This window comes from Lepidochelys olivacea (genome assembly GCF_965140295.1).
Source record: "Lepidochelys olivacea isolate rLepOli2 genome assembly, chromosome: 2".
In the NCBI taxonomy this organism is placed as follows: domain Eukaryota; kingdom Metazoa; phylum Chordata; order Testudines; family Cheloniidae; genus Lepidochelys; species Lepidochelys olivacea.
Window position 1 is genome coordinate 10,427,175 of NC_140412.1, and position 13,240 is coordinate 10,440,414.

A 13,240-nucleotide genomic window follows, 5' to 3' on the forward strand; every position below is an offset into this window, starting at 1 on the left:
TACAGCTTTCTGTACTGTTTCAGTGTTGTTGATGGCATCTGCTGTTACAGGAGAAACACAGAATCCTGCATTTAGGTAATTAATCATGAGCCAAATGGTTGTTTGCAAACACTCAAAAATTTGTTTTGAAATGGCTGTAATTACATAAGTGTCAAAATAACTGAACAGGTATAGTTAGCTACCTTTCAAAGTGTTTGTGACCCATCATTGTTATAATATGCTTTATATAAAAATAAGTAATCCAAATTGTATAACTTAGGTTTGTTTCAATTAAAATTGACTTGATACTTGATATTCAAGTTACCTGCTTTCATGCCTTTTTAATTAAACAACAGAAGCAAAACTTGTCCTCATTGTCTGTTTTCAAATTAGGACCATATGTAATTTTTAAAATAAATTTTTTCTATAGTTTTAACACAAAATACCATTGAAATCAATTATTTTTTCTTTTTCTATGTGGATATTGTAATTGACTGATTATCTATAGTGATAGTTGACTCTGAGCATCATTATGTGAACAAATTAGATAAACTGTTCTTGAGTCCTTTGTGTGTATATAGAATCAGTAGGTAAGTTGTAATAATTGTTCTGGCTGTTTTGAAAAAGGAGAACCTACAGAGAAAACTACATGTAAATTGAAGTTTGAAAAACTATTAAATATGTGCAGCAAAAAGTCTGTAATTTCTCTAATAAGCAATTAATTAGTCTACTGATCATTTTTACGAAGCATTACTACTGGTACGGTTTTTACTTTGTAAACTTTTGTTTAAGTAGGACTTAGTCAGAATGCAGTTGCTGTTGTGTGTTAACATGACACATTTTAGCCTATGCAGTGGGGCCCAATGTATATGTATGGGCTTTAAAAGAGCAAAGGAAATTAAATAAAAATGATGGCATTACAGTACGGTCATGCGTCTGACATAAATACCAAAGCAAGTAAAATATAAGTTACGGCAACTTCATTGTTAACTGAACCTGTTTTCCCTTGGTGTTGCAACTCAGTTGAGATCTTATTCTCTTTTAGAAAAGAAAGATGTAACACAAAGCTTAGAAAACTACACATCAAAATGTCCTGGCACGATGGAGTTCATCACACTTCCAGAAGGTTTGAGGTTACCCCCTGTGCCATTCACTAAGCTGCCTATTGTAAGGTAAGATTATATAAAATGTTGCATTGCAAATGTCTGTATTTAACATTTAAAACTTGTAGTATGAAAATTAGAATAGATAGGCATCAGATCTTATCAACCTGCATAACTGGTTGTCCAGAATGACATTGAAACGTGTTAAATTTGGATTTCTGAGATAAAATTACAGAAGCAAAAACTCTGTTCCTTTAGAATGGTTGAGCCAAATGAGACTCTTTGAGTGGAGCAGAATTTTCCCTTGTCTTTAAATTATATCAGAATCTTCTGAAAATCAAAGTTAAAAATAACCATTGACCCAAGAAAAGTTACGTATTTTAAGATGGGATTTTCAGAGGTTTAAGGGAGTTAGACACCTAACTCCTATTGACTTACAGTAGGTTGCCTAACTCCGTTAAGCCTCCTGAGATGTCTTAGCCCACATTATTTACATATGTGGTACATAACTCCAAAGTCCTTTCATTAAGTAATTTGCCATCTAATTTGACATATGAAGGTACTGGAGTGGGAGCAAATGTCATCGGAGAGCAATAATGGAAAAGAAGGCAAAGGAAGATCTTTGTTTTTTCCAAAAAAGAACTTTAGCAGGGAAGGCAAATGCCCACCAGAAAAATACAGTAGATACCACTGTGAACAATGCTCAAAGTAGACTCCAGTTCAGCGTGGAGTGTCACTATGAATTTCAATATGCAGGACTTTTGGTACTAAGAAAAGAGAGTAGTAATGTTTGTAGAGTGAAAATTAACGAGATAGAGAATAAAAACAAACAGTCTTTATAATCTAGATAGTTGGTTTATGCAACCTTACTGAAGTGGTGTGCTGAGTCTTCATTTATTCAATCTAATTTAAGGTTTCGCGTACCAGTAATACATTTTACTGTTTTTAGAAGGTCTCTTTCTATAAGTCTTTAATATATAACTAAACTATTGTTGTATGTAAAGTAAATAAGGTTTTTAAAATGTTTAAGAAGCTTCATTTAAAATTAAATTAAAATGCAGAGCCCCCCCGGACTGGTGGCCAGGCCCCGGGCAGCGTGAGTACCATTGAAAATCAGCTCGCGCGCCGCCTTTGGCACGCGTGCCATAGGTTGCCTACCCCTGATATAACCATTTCACTACTGTTACCATCATCTTTCGATCCTACTATTTGTTACTTACTAATTGAAGATAAGATTCAACAAATAAGTTTTCTAGGGCAAGGGACCATGTTCAACTGTGTGTGTAAAGCATCTAGTGCAGTTGGTCCCCATTCTGGTTGTAGCCTTCTAGCTCTACCATAATGTAAATATCTAGTTTTCCAGCATAATGTGAAAAATAATTACTTACTTTGAATAAATTGTTTGTCAGCATAAACTTGATAGCCTGGTGTTCTAGAATGTAACCATTTCTTTCTTACTTAAGATGGCTTCAGAAATCCCTGTTTATAAAACGTATCACTTTTATGAAATCATAATCCTTTAATTAACTAAGCTTCAAGTATACCACTTTTAAGAATGTAAATTAACCTAGGAAATATATTTGCAAAACCCTTTCTAATACTTGAAATAAGTGATTAACTAAATTAACTTATTTATCAATGAGCCCCAAGGGGAACTTATTCATTTAGGTAAAACACACAGTTATTTTGAGCAAGGGTTGTTGGTATAGGAAAAAACACAGCAAGCCTTTTTCCTCATTAAATTGCCTCTGCAGATCTCCATTCTCAGAAGGGCGTACTGTGGCTCACAAGTAATGGAAACACTGAATTATAACCATTATGAAGGACCCAAACTTGGACTGGAGATCTGAATGTTCCAAGCATCAGTAAATTAACACTTGCATTTAGCTGTCCCCAGTTCTTCTCTTCTTGCCTGTCAAAATGGTCATGGAATCACAGTCCTTAGTTGTTATCCTGTTTCTTCGCAAATTGTAGTTGTGGAGTAAGGAATTCAGGATAACATTTAGATTTTTTTACTATTGATTAGCATTTGGTTAGCTTTAGAACAAAATTAGCAATCTTGACGAACATTTAGATTTTTAAAGAAGTGCGCCTTGCAGTAGCTTATTGACCAACATGTACAGTGCTTGAAGAGCCTGTAGTGACAGGCTTTTGCTTCAGAGTTGCTTGCTTTGTGTTAAATTTATTGCCTGGACTAGGAGGGAATGTGAAACTTATCCACATAGGGGAAGCTTTAGTTACTTGACCTCTTAAAGAAGCACCAGTGAATTTAGTTCCGAAATGTCAAATCCTAAATGGAAGGCCCAGATCTTTGCTTTTATCTTATCCTTTAAAGACATTGTCAAAGTTGATGAGTCTTATTTGGTGTACCAAGAGTCCACTGTTCCTCTCCTTTCTATACTGGGGATTGAGTCAAAGCATTTAAACCCAGGGATTATGGGAAACAATGATCTAAGCAGGGAAAGAGGACAAGGTCTTTCTCCCCTCAGTAACTACTCCTACAGACTGGTTCTTCAAGTGTTTGCACATGTCCATTCTACGGTAGGGGTAGTGTGTGCCTTGTGTACAACAGTCAGAAATTTCTCCCGCAACAGTACACTTTCAAGGTACAATGAGCACTCTCTGCTGCCTTGTGCTACTACATGGAGGTAGAAAGGGTGGAACCACCGCCGGCCCCTCTCAGCTCCTTCCTACTTCCATTGTCAGTTGTTGGAGCTGCTATTCTGTGCAAGTCTTACCCTCTTTAGTGTATGTAGTACCTGTTGTGTTGGTTTTTAGTCTAGTTTACTGTATTTGTACATAGTTTAGATATAAGAGTATGTTCAGATTAATATTTTGTAGAGTGGGGTCATCGGTTCCCGTTTGGGTACCAGTACAGGTATTGGATCCATGCCCCATTCTCTTGGCTTCAAGTCTTGTCACTCATGTAACAAGTCTCTGCCAGTCAGTGACCCACACCCCAGCCAACTTAGGTGTCTGGGGGAGGCGCATGTGAGTGACAAATGTCTCATTTGTTGGGGTATTCAAGCCCTGATCAAAGAAGGACAGGCCAGCCAAATTCAAGTATCTGCTTATGGAGTCTGCACTTGGCCTGCCCTTGGCGCCTTCCTTCTCCTAGCTGGCACCGAGCATGTTCTGAATCTGTTAGGAGTGCTCCCCTAATCTGACTGGGTCAAGAAGCAAATTGTCATTGCTGGTACTCAAGAAGAGACAACATAAGTCTTCTAACGATTTGATACTGGGGTCTTTGAAATCTGAGGTGAAAGCACTGATTGAAGGCCAGGACATTGAGGTGCACTCGAAGAGGCATTCCCAGGCGCAGTCCTTAAGCCAGGAAGGATTGCTGACTTCAGAGTGCAGGAATGTGTCTGTTTAGACTGATCCCTGAAGTGCTGATGCAGCTTTCAGTACTGCAGAACTGTTACCAAATTTGCCCGTTACTTTGGGGAATGCTCATTTATTAGGGTTACTCTTCAGGGTGGCATGTTTCTGTAATTCTATCAATGTACTTCTTGTGTGACATGTGTTTTCATCTGGAGCTCTGCTTCTCCCTTATGCAAGTCCCCTCCCAATGGAACTATACTGCAGGACCTAGATTCCCCAGGGCTGGGTTCCTCCAGCCCCAGAATCAGATGAACACACACATGCACACTAACAGAGCAAGTCTGAGTGGATCGGGTGACTCAACACTCTGAAGCTGACCCCCTTATATGTCCCTGTACTTAATGGGCTGGGTCAAGCAGCACTTTCAAGCTGCCACCCTTATATGCCCCTGGGCTCAATAGGCTGGGCCAAGCAGTACTTTCAGCTGCCACCCCTATATGCCACGGGTTCAGCACGTCCCTGTTCCCACTTTCATATTACAACTGTACTGGTAGTAACCCACTTAATGAGCAAACCCCACAGTATTTTTGGGCGCTACAGGGATCTTTAGCTTAGGTAAAAGAAGCGTTGCTGCAGAGTAAATGGGGAAGCTAAAAACACAAGAGTGAAGTTCAGAGAGGGAGAGAGAAGCAACCAGCTTAACCATAAAAGTTATTTATTGAATAATACTAATAACTACACAAGGAGGGCTAAACAAACATAACAGTTACATTATTAAAGGTTAATACCTGAGGTAGAAAGGAAAACAGAGAGGGGGGAGGGATCTCACCCACTCCCTGTGGCCTGAACTGTCGGGGTTCCCAGGAGGTGATGGTAGCTCAGGGTCTTGAGTGCTGGAGACGGGCAGAGCCCCCAGCACGATCAGTCAGGAGATGGAGTCCCAGTGGAACTGAGGCAGAGTTTGGGTCCATGCATCAGAACACTTGGGCATAGGTAGGGGTTTTTGTAGAGAAACAACAGTGGTTCAAGGGAGAACACTAGATTTGTTTATGGGTAAACTGATGACTCAAGGGTTTTCTCTAGGCAATCGGAGATGATCATTCTTGGCTATGGGTGGTGTTTTCTTCCAGGGAGCTTACAGTGCAATTAGGCTGCTTCAGTATTTTGGATATCAATCAAGAATTCATTACTAGAATTGGTCTAATAACTGCTGAGCTGGGTGTGTGCAGGCCTAGGTTCATTAACATCTGGGGCAGAGATCCCCCCCCACCCCTGGAGCTGGGGCTGGGAGCGGGACCACAGCTCTGGAAGGGGGAGGGGATATGAGGACAGAGATAAGGGGACTGAGGCTAGGGCCACAGCTGGGGATGGGGGTGGGGCCAGGAGCGGAGCTTCAGCCAGGGGCTGGAGTCAGCAGCTGGGGCCCTGGGCACCCCACAGTTGAGGAACTTCTGTTCTAGGGTAGCTCTTCCTATTAATGAGGCTATTCTGGAGCCAGTCAAGGCTTTATGGCAGGCCCTGATTTCCATGCTTCCCACTGCAAAAAGGGTGGAAGCATTCAAACATTTTCATAACCATCCTCCTCTGGGCTCCATGGTAGTCTCTGCTGCTAATGAAAGAGAGACAGGGACACCAGGGATCTACACCAAAAGGGAAAAAAGCAAAGCCACAACTTGTCCTGAAGGTGGCTTTGCATGCCAGGTGGTGTTTGAGATTTAGCCTGAACCAGTGGAGGTGGTGGTGGTGTCTGAATCCATGTCTCTGGCCTGGTAGGATGAAGGTGGCCCAGGGGTTCCAGGGGATGGTGAGAGATGGTGGGCATGATGATAATGCTCGCTACAGTAGTTGTTGGCAGACATGCTGCTTCTGCCAATTTTTCCTCAAAGTATTTTCTTTTAAAGAACTCCAAAAGAGTGTGTTGGGAGAAAGTCTGTCCTCTCATTATTTTGTCTGCCAATAGGCCTAGTTCCTGACCCACAATTTTGATCGACTGATTTGATTCCATGCTTTTCATGTTTACCAAGCATGATCTTAATGCAGTCCTTAAGTTATATCAGGAGGCCTTTTTGTTTGAACTAATTCAATCTTTCTGTGTTGCTTTTTAGAGACTAGGTGGGTGAGGTAATGTTTTTTTTATTGGACTCTCTTCTATTGGTGAAAGAGACAAGCTTTCAAGTTAGAGAGCTTTTCTTCAGTTCTGGAAAAGGTATTCACTGGGCTGGTCAACACTGGGAATTTACATGTGTCTCTTGGGGAGTGAAAAATCCACACCCCTGAGAGATGTAGCTATGCTGACCTGACCCCCGGTGTGGACAATGCTAGGTTGATAGAGGGATTCTTCTGTTGACCCAGCTACCTCTTCTCAGGGAGGTGGATTACCTACGCCAATGGGAGAATCTCAGTGTCTACACTGAAGCGCTACGGTGGTGCATGAGTAGACATACCAGAATGTAACAACTAAATACAAGATGCAACAGATTGTTTAGAGTAAGTAGTTAACACACATTCTGAGAGACGATTCAAGGTGAACTGGCCCATTAACACCTCTCCAGCAATAGGATAAAAAAGGGCATTAGTGGGTTACAGATTGTTGTAATAAACCATAAAGCCAGTGTCTCCTTCAATTCCATAATTTTTAGTGTCTAGGAAAATTATGAATTTAAGCTCCCAAGCTTGTTTTTAAAGTTATTGTGCAGGTTTCCTTTGAGGATGAGGACTGAGAGGTCAGATAGTGAACACTGTTGGGTCCATTGGTGATATGGTGTGTTTGTTTTTGATCTTTTTTCCTGTGAGACTTAATCTGAGAGTATAGTGATAGTCTTGTTTCACCCACATAGTTATTTGGGCATTTAGTGCACTGGATGAGGTATACCACATGTTGTAATAGGCATGTGTATGACGCGTGGGCCTTGAAAGGTGTGTTTGGGGGGGGGTATTGATCATCTTTTCCCATCAACATTTGTTATAGGTTATTGTGACATCTTATGAACTTTCACTCACCTTTTACTGTTGAGCACATAATCAGGGTAAATTTGTAGTCCCTAGTTGTCACAATAGCAGTTCTATCCAAGTTCTAGCTGGGCCCAAAAACTGTGTGCTAACTGCAAGCAAAGCTGCTCGTTGTTCAGTGCTTATTGCTGAAAACTTTAGACTCCCCCTTCAGAGGCTTGGCTTGTGGCGCTTAGAGAGTCCATCATCAGTGCTTAGCTATCTAAATTTCATGCATTTTAAATCACTGGACTTACTAATCTTTGTCTGGGTCACTTTCTTAAAGAAATGATGATCCTCTACATCTTTTCTTTGGTACCTTTTCCTCATTATACTTTTCTAATTTTGTACTTGTTTGCAATTTTGCCTCTGAAATGCTATTTGGTTTTCTTTCAGACCCTTGGTTTACTTTATTTCTTTTTCCCCCCCATTATAGACACCATATTCATTATAAAAATGTAAGGAGTAATCAGTATTTGCAAACAATTTCCTTAAAGTAAAAATAACCAGTTTAAAAATGCTGTTTACATTTTTATTTAACAGATCTGTGAAACTCTTGAATCTCCCCATCAGTCTTCGGCCACAGAAAATGAAAAGTTTGTTGGGTCAGAACATATCAACCAAAAGTCCCTTCATATACTCTCCAATTATTCCACACAATCGTGGAGAAGAGCGAAGTAAGAAAATAGGTAAGAATATGGTCCAAGCTTTCTTGTAACTGCTGCTTCATGCCTTGACTCCATATACAGATCAGGAATTTAAGGAATTACTCAAAAAAGCACAATACTTTGGGATAAAGTTTTCAGTGGAGAAGAAATGTTAACTGATTTCAACTTATTTTCTTATCCGTAGGTGATTTTTCATGCAAATCAATAAGCACTCAACCTAATAATCTTGTTAGGGGAAATGAATTAGATAAAAAAGCTGTTTTTAGATCTTGAATTATGTCACAAATACTCTTATGTAGTGTAGTTGTAGCTGTGTCAGTCCCAGGATATTAGAGAGACGGGTGGGTGAGGTAATATCTTTTATTGGACCAGCTTCTGTTGGTGAGAGAGACAAGCTTTTGAGTTTATACAGAGAATGTCAGGTCTCTTCTACATATTTGGAGTTGTATGTAGTGGTCAGAGGGTTATAGGTGGTGAGACCTCTGGGGATGTGTGACATTACTCAGGATACAATTTGGACTGATGGACAGGTTTGTCCCCTCAATTCTACAACCTGGGGTGCCTTTTACACTGTGTTGCTATGAGAGCAACCACTCCTTGTCTGCTCACCCACAGCCTCCTGCATGTAAATCACTCCCAGCTATATAGTATGAGTGCTATAGCCAGGCACTTTGAATTACACTGCAGGGCAACATCTGCAAATTCCAAATCCCAGACTTTCTACCAGAAATGTGTGTGACTTGTACTGCCCAGCACCCTTCTAAACAATGCAAACTCATATCAAGTATGTATCTCATTAATAGAAAATGATATGCACAAATCCTGTTATCTCAAATGGAGTTTCCCAAATGCTTCAGTCCAAATACATTGGTTTTGCTAAAACAATAAGATTTACTAACTACAAAAAGACAGATTTGGAGTGATTACAAGTAATGAGGAATAAGTCAGAATTGGAAATAAGAAAAAAAAAAAAGGAGAGAAATAAAAGATAAAACACAGCTAATACCTAACTTAACAAGCTAAGTGAATTCAAAGTAAAGGTGTCTCTCACCACAAGTTCCAACAGTCTTACTGACTGAATCCTACAGTCTTACTGACTGAATCCTTCAGTCAGGATCTCCCCCCAGTCCAATGTTGCTTCCTTTCTTGTTCGAGTGTTGATGATGATGGCAGAGAGAAAGGGAAAGATGATTTGAGGCATTTACTCTCTGCTCTTACAGCCATTTCTCTTGCACAAGAACCATCTCCAGCTGATGTTCAGGCTGTGTGGACAAGAATCTTAAGCTACTTGTTTGTCAAAATATAGGCTTTTTTTGCCCACACGCTGTCCTGCCGAAGAGTGGCCACTTAATCAGATGATGGTCCATTTAATCTCGTCATGAAGGGAAATCAGTGGATGTATTGTATCTTGACTTTAGCAAAGCTTTTGACACGGTCTCCCACAGTATTCTTGTCAGCAAGTTAAAGAAGTATGGGATGGATGAATGCACTATAAGGTGGGTAGAAAGTTGGCTAGATTGTCGGGCTCAACGGGTAGTGATCAATGGCTCCATGTCTAGTTGGCAGCCGGTGTCAAGTGGAGTGCCCCAGGGGTTGTTCCTGGGGCCGGTTTTGTTCAATATCTTCATAAATGATCTGGAGGATGGTGTGGATTGCACTCTCAGCAAATTTGCGGATGATACTAAACTGGGAGGAGTGGTAGATACGCTGGAGGGGAGGGATAGGATACAGAGGGACCTAGACAAATTGGAGGATTGGGCCAAAAGAAATCTGATGAGGTTCAAGAAGGATAAGTGCAGGGTCCTGCACTTAGGATGGAAGAACCCAATGCACAGCTACAGACTAGGGACCGAATGGCTAGGCAGCAGTTCTGCGGAAAAGGACCTAGGGGTGACAGTGGACGAGAAGCTGGATATGAGTCAGCAGTGTGCCCTTGTTGCCAAGAAGGCCAATGGCATTTTGGGATGTATAAGTAGGGGCATAGCGAGCAGATTGAGGGACACGATCGTCCCCCTCTATTCGACATTGGTGAGGCCTCATCTGGAGTACTGTGTCCAGTTTTGGGCCCCACACTACAAGAAGGATGTGGATAAATTGGAGAGAGTCCAGTGAAGGGCAACAAAAATGATTGGGGTCTAGAACACATGACTTATGAGGAGAGGCTGAGGGAACTGGGATTGTTTAGTCTGCGGAAGAGAAGAATGAGGGGGGATTTGATAGCTGCTTTCAACTACCTGAGAGGTAGTTCCAGAGAGGATGGTTCTAGACTATTCTCAGTGGTGGAAGAGGACAGGACAAGGAGTAATGGTCTCAAGTTGCAGTGGGGGAGGTTTAGGTTGGACTTTTTCACTAGGAGGGTGGTGAAACACTGGAATGAGTTGCCTAGGGAGGTGGTGGAATCTCCTTCCCTTGAGGATTTTAAGGTCAGGCTTGACAGAGCCCTGGCTGGGATGATTTAATTGGGGATGGGTCCTGCTTTTGAGCAGGGGGTTGGACTAGATGACCTCCTGAGGTCCCTTCCAACCCTGATATTCTATGATTCTATGATCTGAGGCGTTGGCTAGCCTTTTGTCTCTGGGAAATTGGTTTGCGACTGATTTCCAGAACATGTTGGGACATGTTCCAGAAATATCTCATGGTAGAGTCCCAAAATTTTACATACAATGTTGTCACACATATTTTACCAGGAGAATGATGATCAGAAAATCACAAGTTTTCAAATGAAATTGCACAAGGCATACTTTGTACAAGATTTACCATAATCCTCTAAAAGGGGTGAACACAGATGTACAGATTGTCATAGGATGTTTGTTTCTTGCATTTGCTTAGGGAGTAGGTGTAGCTGTTGTTTTTGCTTCCTTTTTTTTCATGTTGTGGAGTTTCCTTTTCCGATGGCAAAATTCGACATCTTCCATCGTTGTATATAGTGTTGTTGAAGCTCTGGTCCCAAATATTAGCAACGTAAGGTGGGTGAGGTAATACCTTTTATTGGATCAACTTCTGTTGGTGAGAGAGACAAGTTTTTGAGTTTACACAGAGTGGTTCTTCATTTAAGCTGTGTAAGCTTGAAAGCGTGACCCTCTCACCAACAGAAGTTGGTCCAAAAAAAATTACCTCATCCGCCTTGTGTCTCTAATATCCTGGGACCAACATGGCTACAACACTGCATACTCCTATGTTTCAAAGAATATCTATTGTAAAGAACCAGTTAAGACTGAGAGTTCAGAGTACACATGCTGAATGGCTGCTGGATTTTAGGGCTCCCACCATTGCTACTACCTATGAAGCTGCAATCGTTAACTTTAGCAACACAATCGTAGTGTGGAGACAGCCTCTAATGACCCAAAAGAAGTCCTCTGCGGAGGATCAGAATGGATATTCCTAATTTTTTTTAAGGTAAAAAAGAAACATAAAATAATTTATGACGACAAACTTTCAGACCACCTTTATATTCAAATGAGAGAACAAGCCCAATTAAAAACAAAACCAAACATATACTTTGCAGGTCTTATTAAGAGGAATGTGAAAAAGCCCAACATGTAAACTTGTCTCCTTCCTTTGATATGCTTGCTATTCTAAAAGCTGTGAATAAAACCACTTTTAAATAGTGTTACTAATATACCTTAATTTCTTTTGCTAGTTTTTTTTGGTTTAGGATACAGCCTCTGCAAGAGTTTGGGAACTGTCAACTAATAGTATAGATTGTCACTAAAGATGTAGTTTTTTAAACCAGATTGTACTTTGCCTTGTTTGTCTCTTCTTCCCAGTGACGTCAGATTTCCAATTACATTTTAGCAAATTAAAATGTTTATCTCATAATTCTGAAAAAGATGCTATACTTCATGTACAGAGGGGTCATTTTAACTCATAAGAGAGCAGATTCTGTCAGTACCTTGACTGCATTTGCGTGCAAACTAAGTTTCTCTTATAAAACCACCTGAGGCTCAGGGCTCAGGAAATAGGAAAAAATGAATGTGAATGGAAATAATGTTTGGCAGCACTGTTGTTTTGTAAGCCTGGCAGTACGTCTAATAGGAGAGAGAGAGAGCTTGTAAAATTTCTAAGAGCAAAGGTAAGGAAGTTATCCATGTGACAGGTTTGACTGTTAATTTTTATTTATTTATTTATTTATTTTAACAGTTAGCTGCCTTTAAATCAGATCCTCTGCTTTTAAGATGGTATTACTAAGGAAAATAGTTTCTTCTAAAATTAGAAAATGCAGAGTCCAAATTTAAAATAGCGTTATGGATTGAGTTGAATCTCATTGAATTTGATGGGTCTAAATATAAATGGAATGAGATAGCGGAAACAGTAGGAGCAGCACCCAAAACACGAGCACATGGTAAGGCCAGAGTAGAAGCTGAACCATGTGGCACAAGGTGTTTCTCTGGGGATTAATATATAACAAATACAAAGGCTAGTACATTGATGGGTAGGGGGTGTGAGAGAGAGAAGCAGGAAAAAGACCAGAGACGGTGAGAGAGAAGTGGCAGGAAGCAAAAGGCAAATGTTTAGTTTACACTACAGTTTTGTTGGCATAGGTGTGTCTGTTTGGCATGTGGAAAAAAAAACAACACCCTCTACCTGACTGCAAAACCTGGTGTAGATGCAGCTGTGCTGACAAGAGTGCTTGTTGGCTTAGCTAATGTTGTTCCTGGAAGTGGATAGCTGAGCTGGCAGGAGACTATCTGTTGGATTGTGCTGCATCTCCACTTAGGGTCTCTACTGGCACTGCTATACTGGCAAAGGCTCTGTAGTGTAGACAAGCCTAAGGCCATAAAAGCACTCGTGGTATGACCTGGAGAAACGAGTGTGCCTTTCGTTAACTGCCTAGAAAAGGGACTTGATACTATGATCAAAGATATTGTCTCCTGCTGTCAAATTGCTGCCATGTTCAGGGAAATAGGACGTTATGTTCATTCTTTGTAAGTAAACAGGGTTGCATAAGAGAAATATCTGACACTCAATTTCTGCTCTTAACCAAAACAATCCACAGGACTGCAAATTTGGGTAACTGCTTAGGTAAGTAAGAAAGAGGTAACAACAAATTTGCATGGGCTGCAGCGAGTCTGTCATTTAGAAACTTGGGCAACCATATTTGACAGAAATATATATAAATTCCTTTAAAATGTTCTTGTTTTATGTTGGAGTGACTTCTACAGAAAATCAACAGAATGA

The 13,240-nt window shown here is 40.6% G+C and overlaps 1 protein-coding gene across 2 annotated transcripts in view; it reads left to right on the forward strand.

The window, feature by feature from the left end:
• The window catches only part of TRAPPC9 (trafficking protein particle complex subunit 9), an 832,591-nt gene that overhangs the window by 84,091 nt on the left and 735,260 nt on the right, over positions 1–13,240 (forward strand). For both annotated transcript variants that reach the window (XM_084622016.1, XM_084622015.1), the window contains exons 10-11: positions 1,025–1,151; positions 7,938–8,083. In XM_084622016.1, the coding sequence (XP_084478142.1) occupies positions 1,025–1,151; positions 7,938–8,083 (273 nt within the window). The remainder of the gene's footprint in view (positions 1–1,024; positions 1,152–7,937; positions 8,084–13,240) is intronic.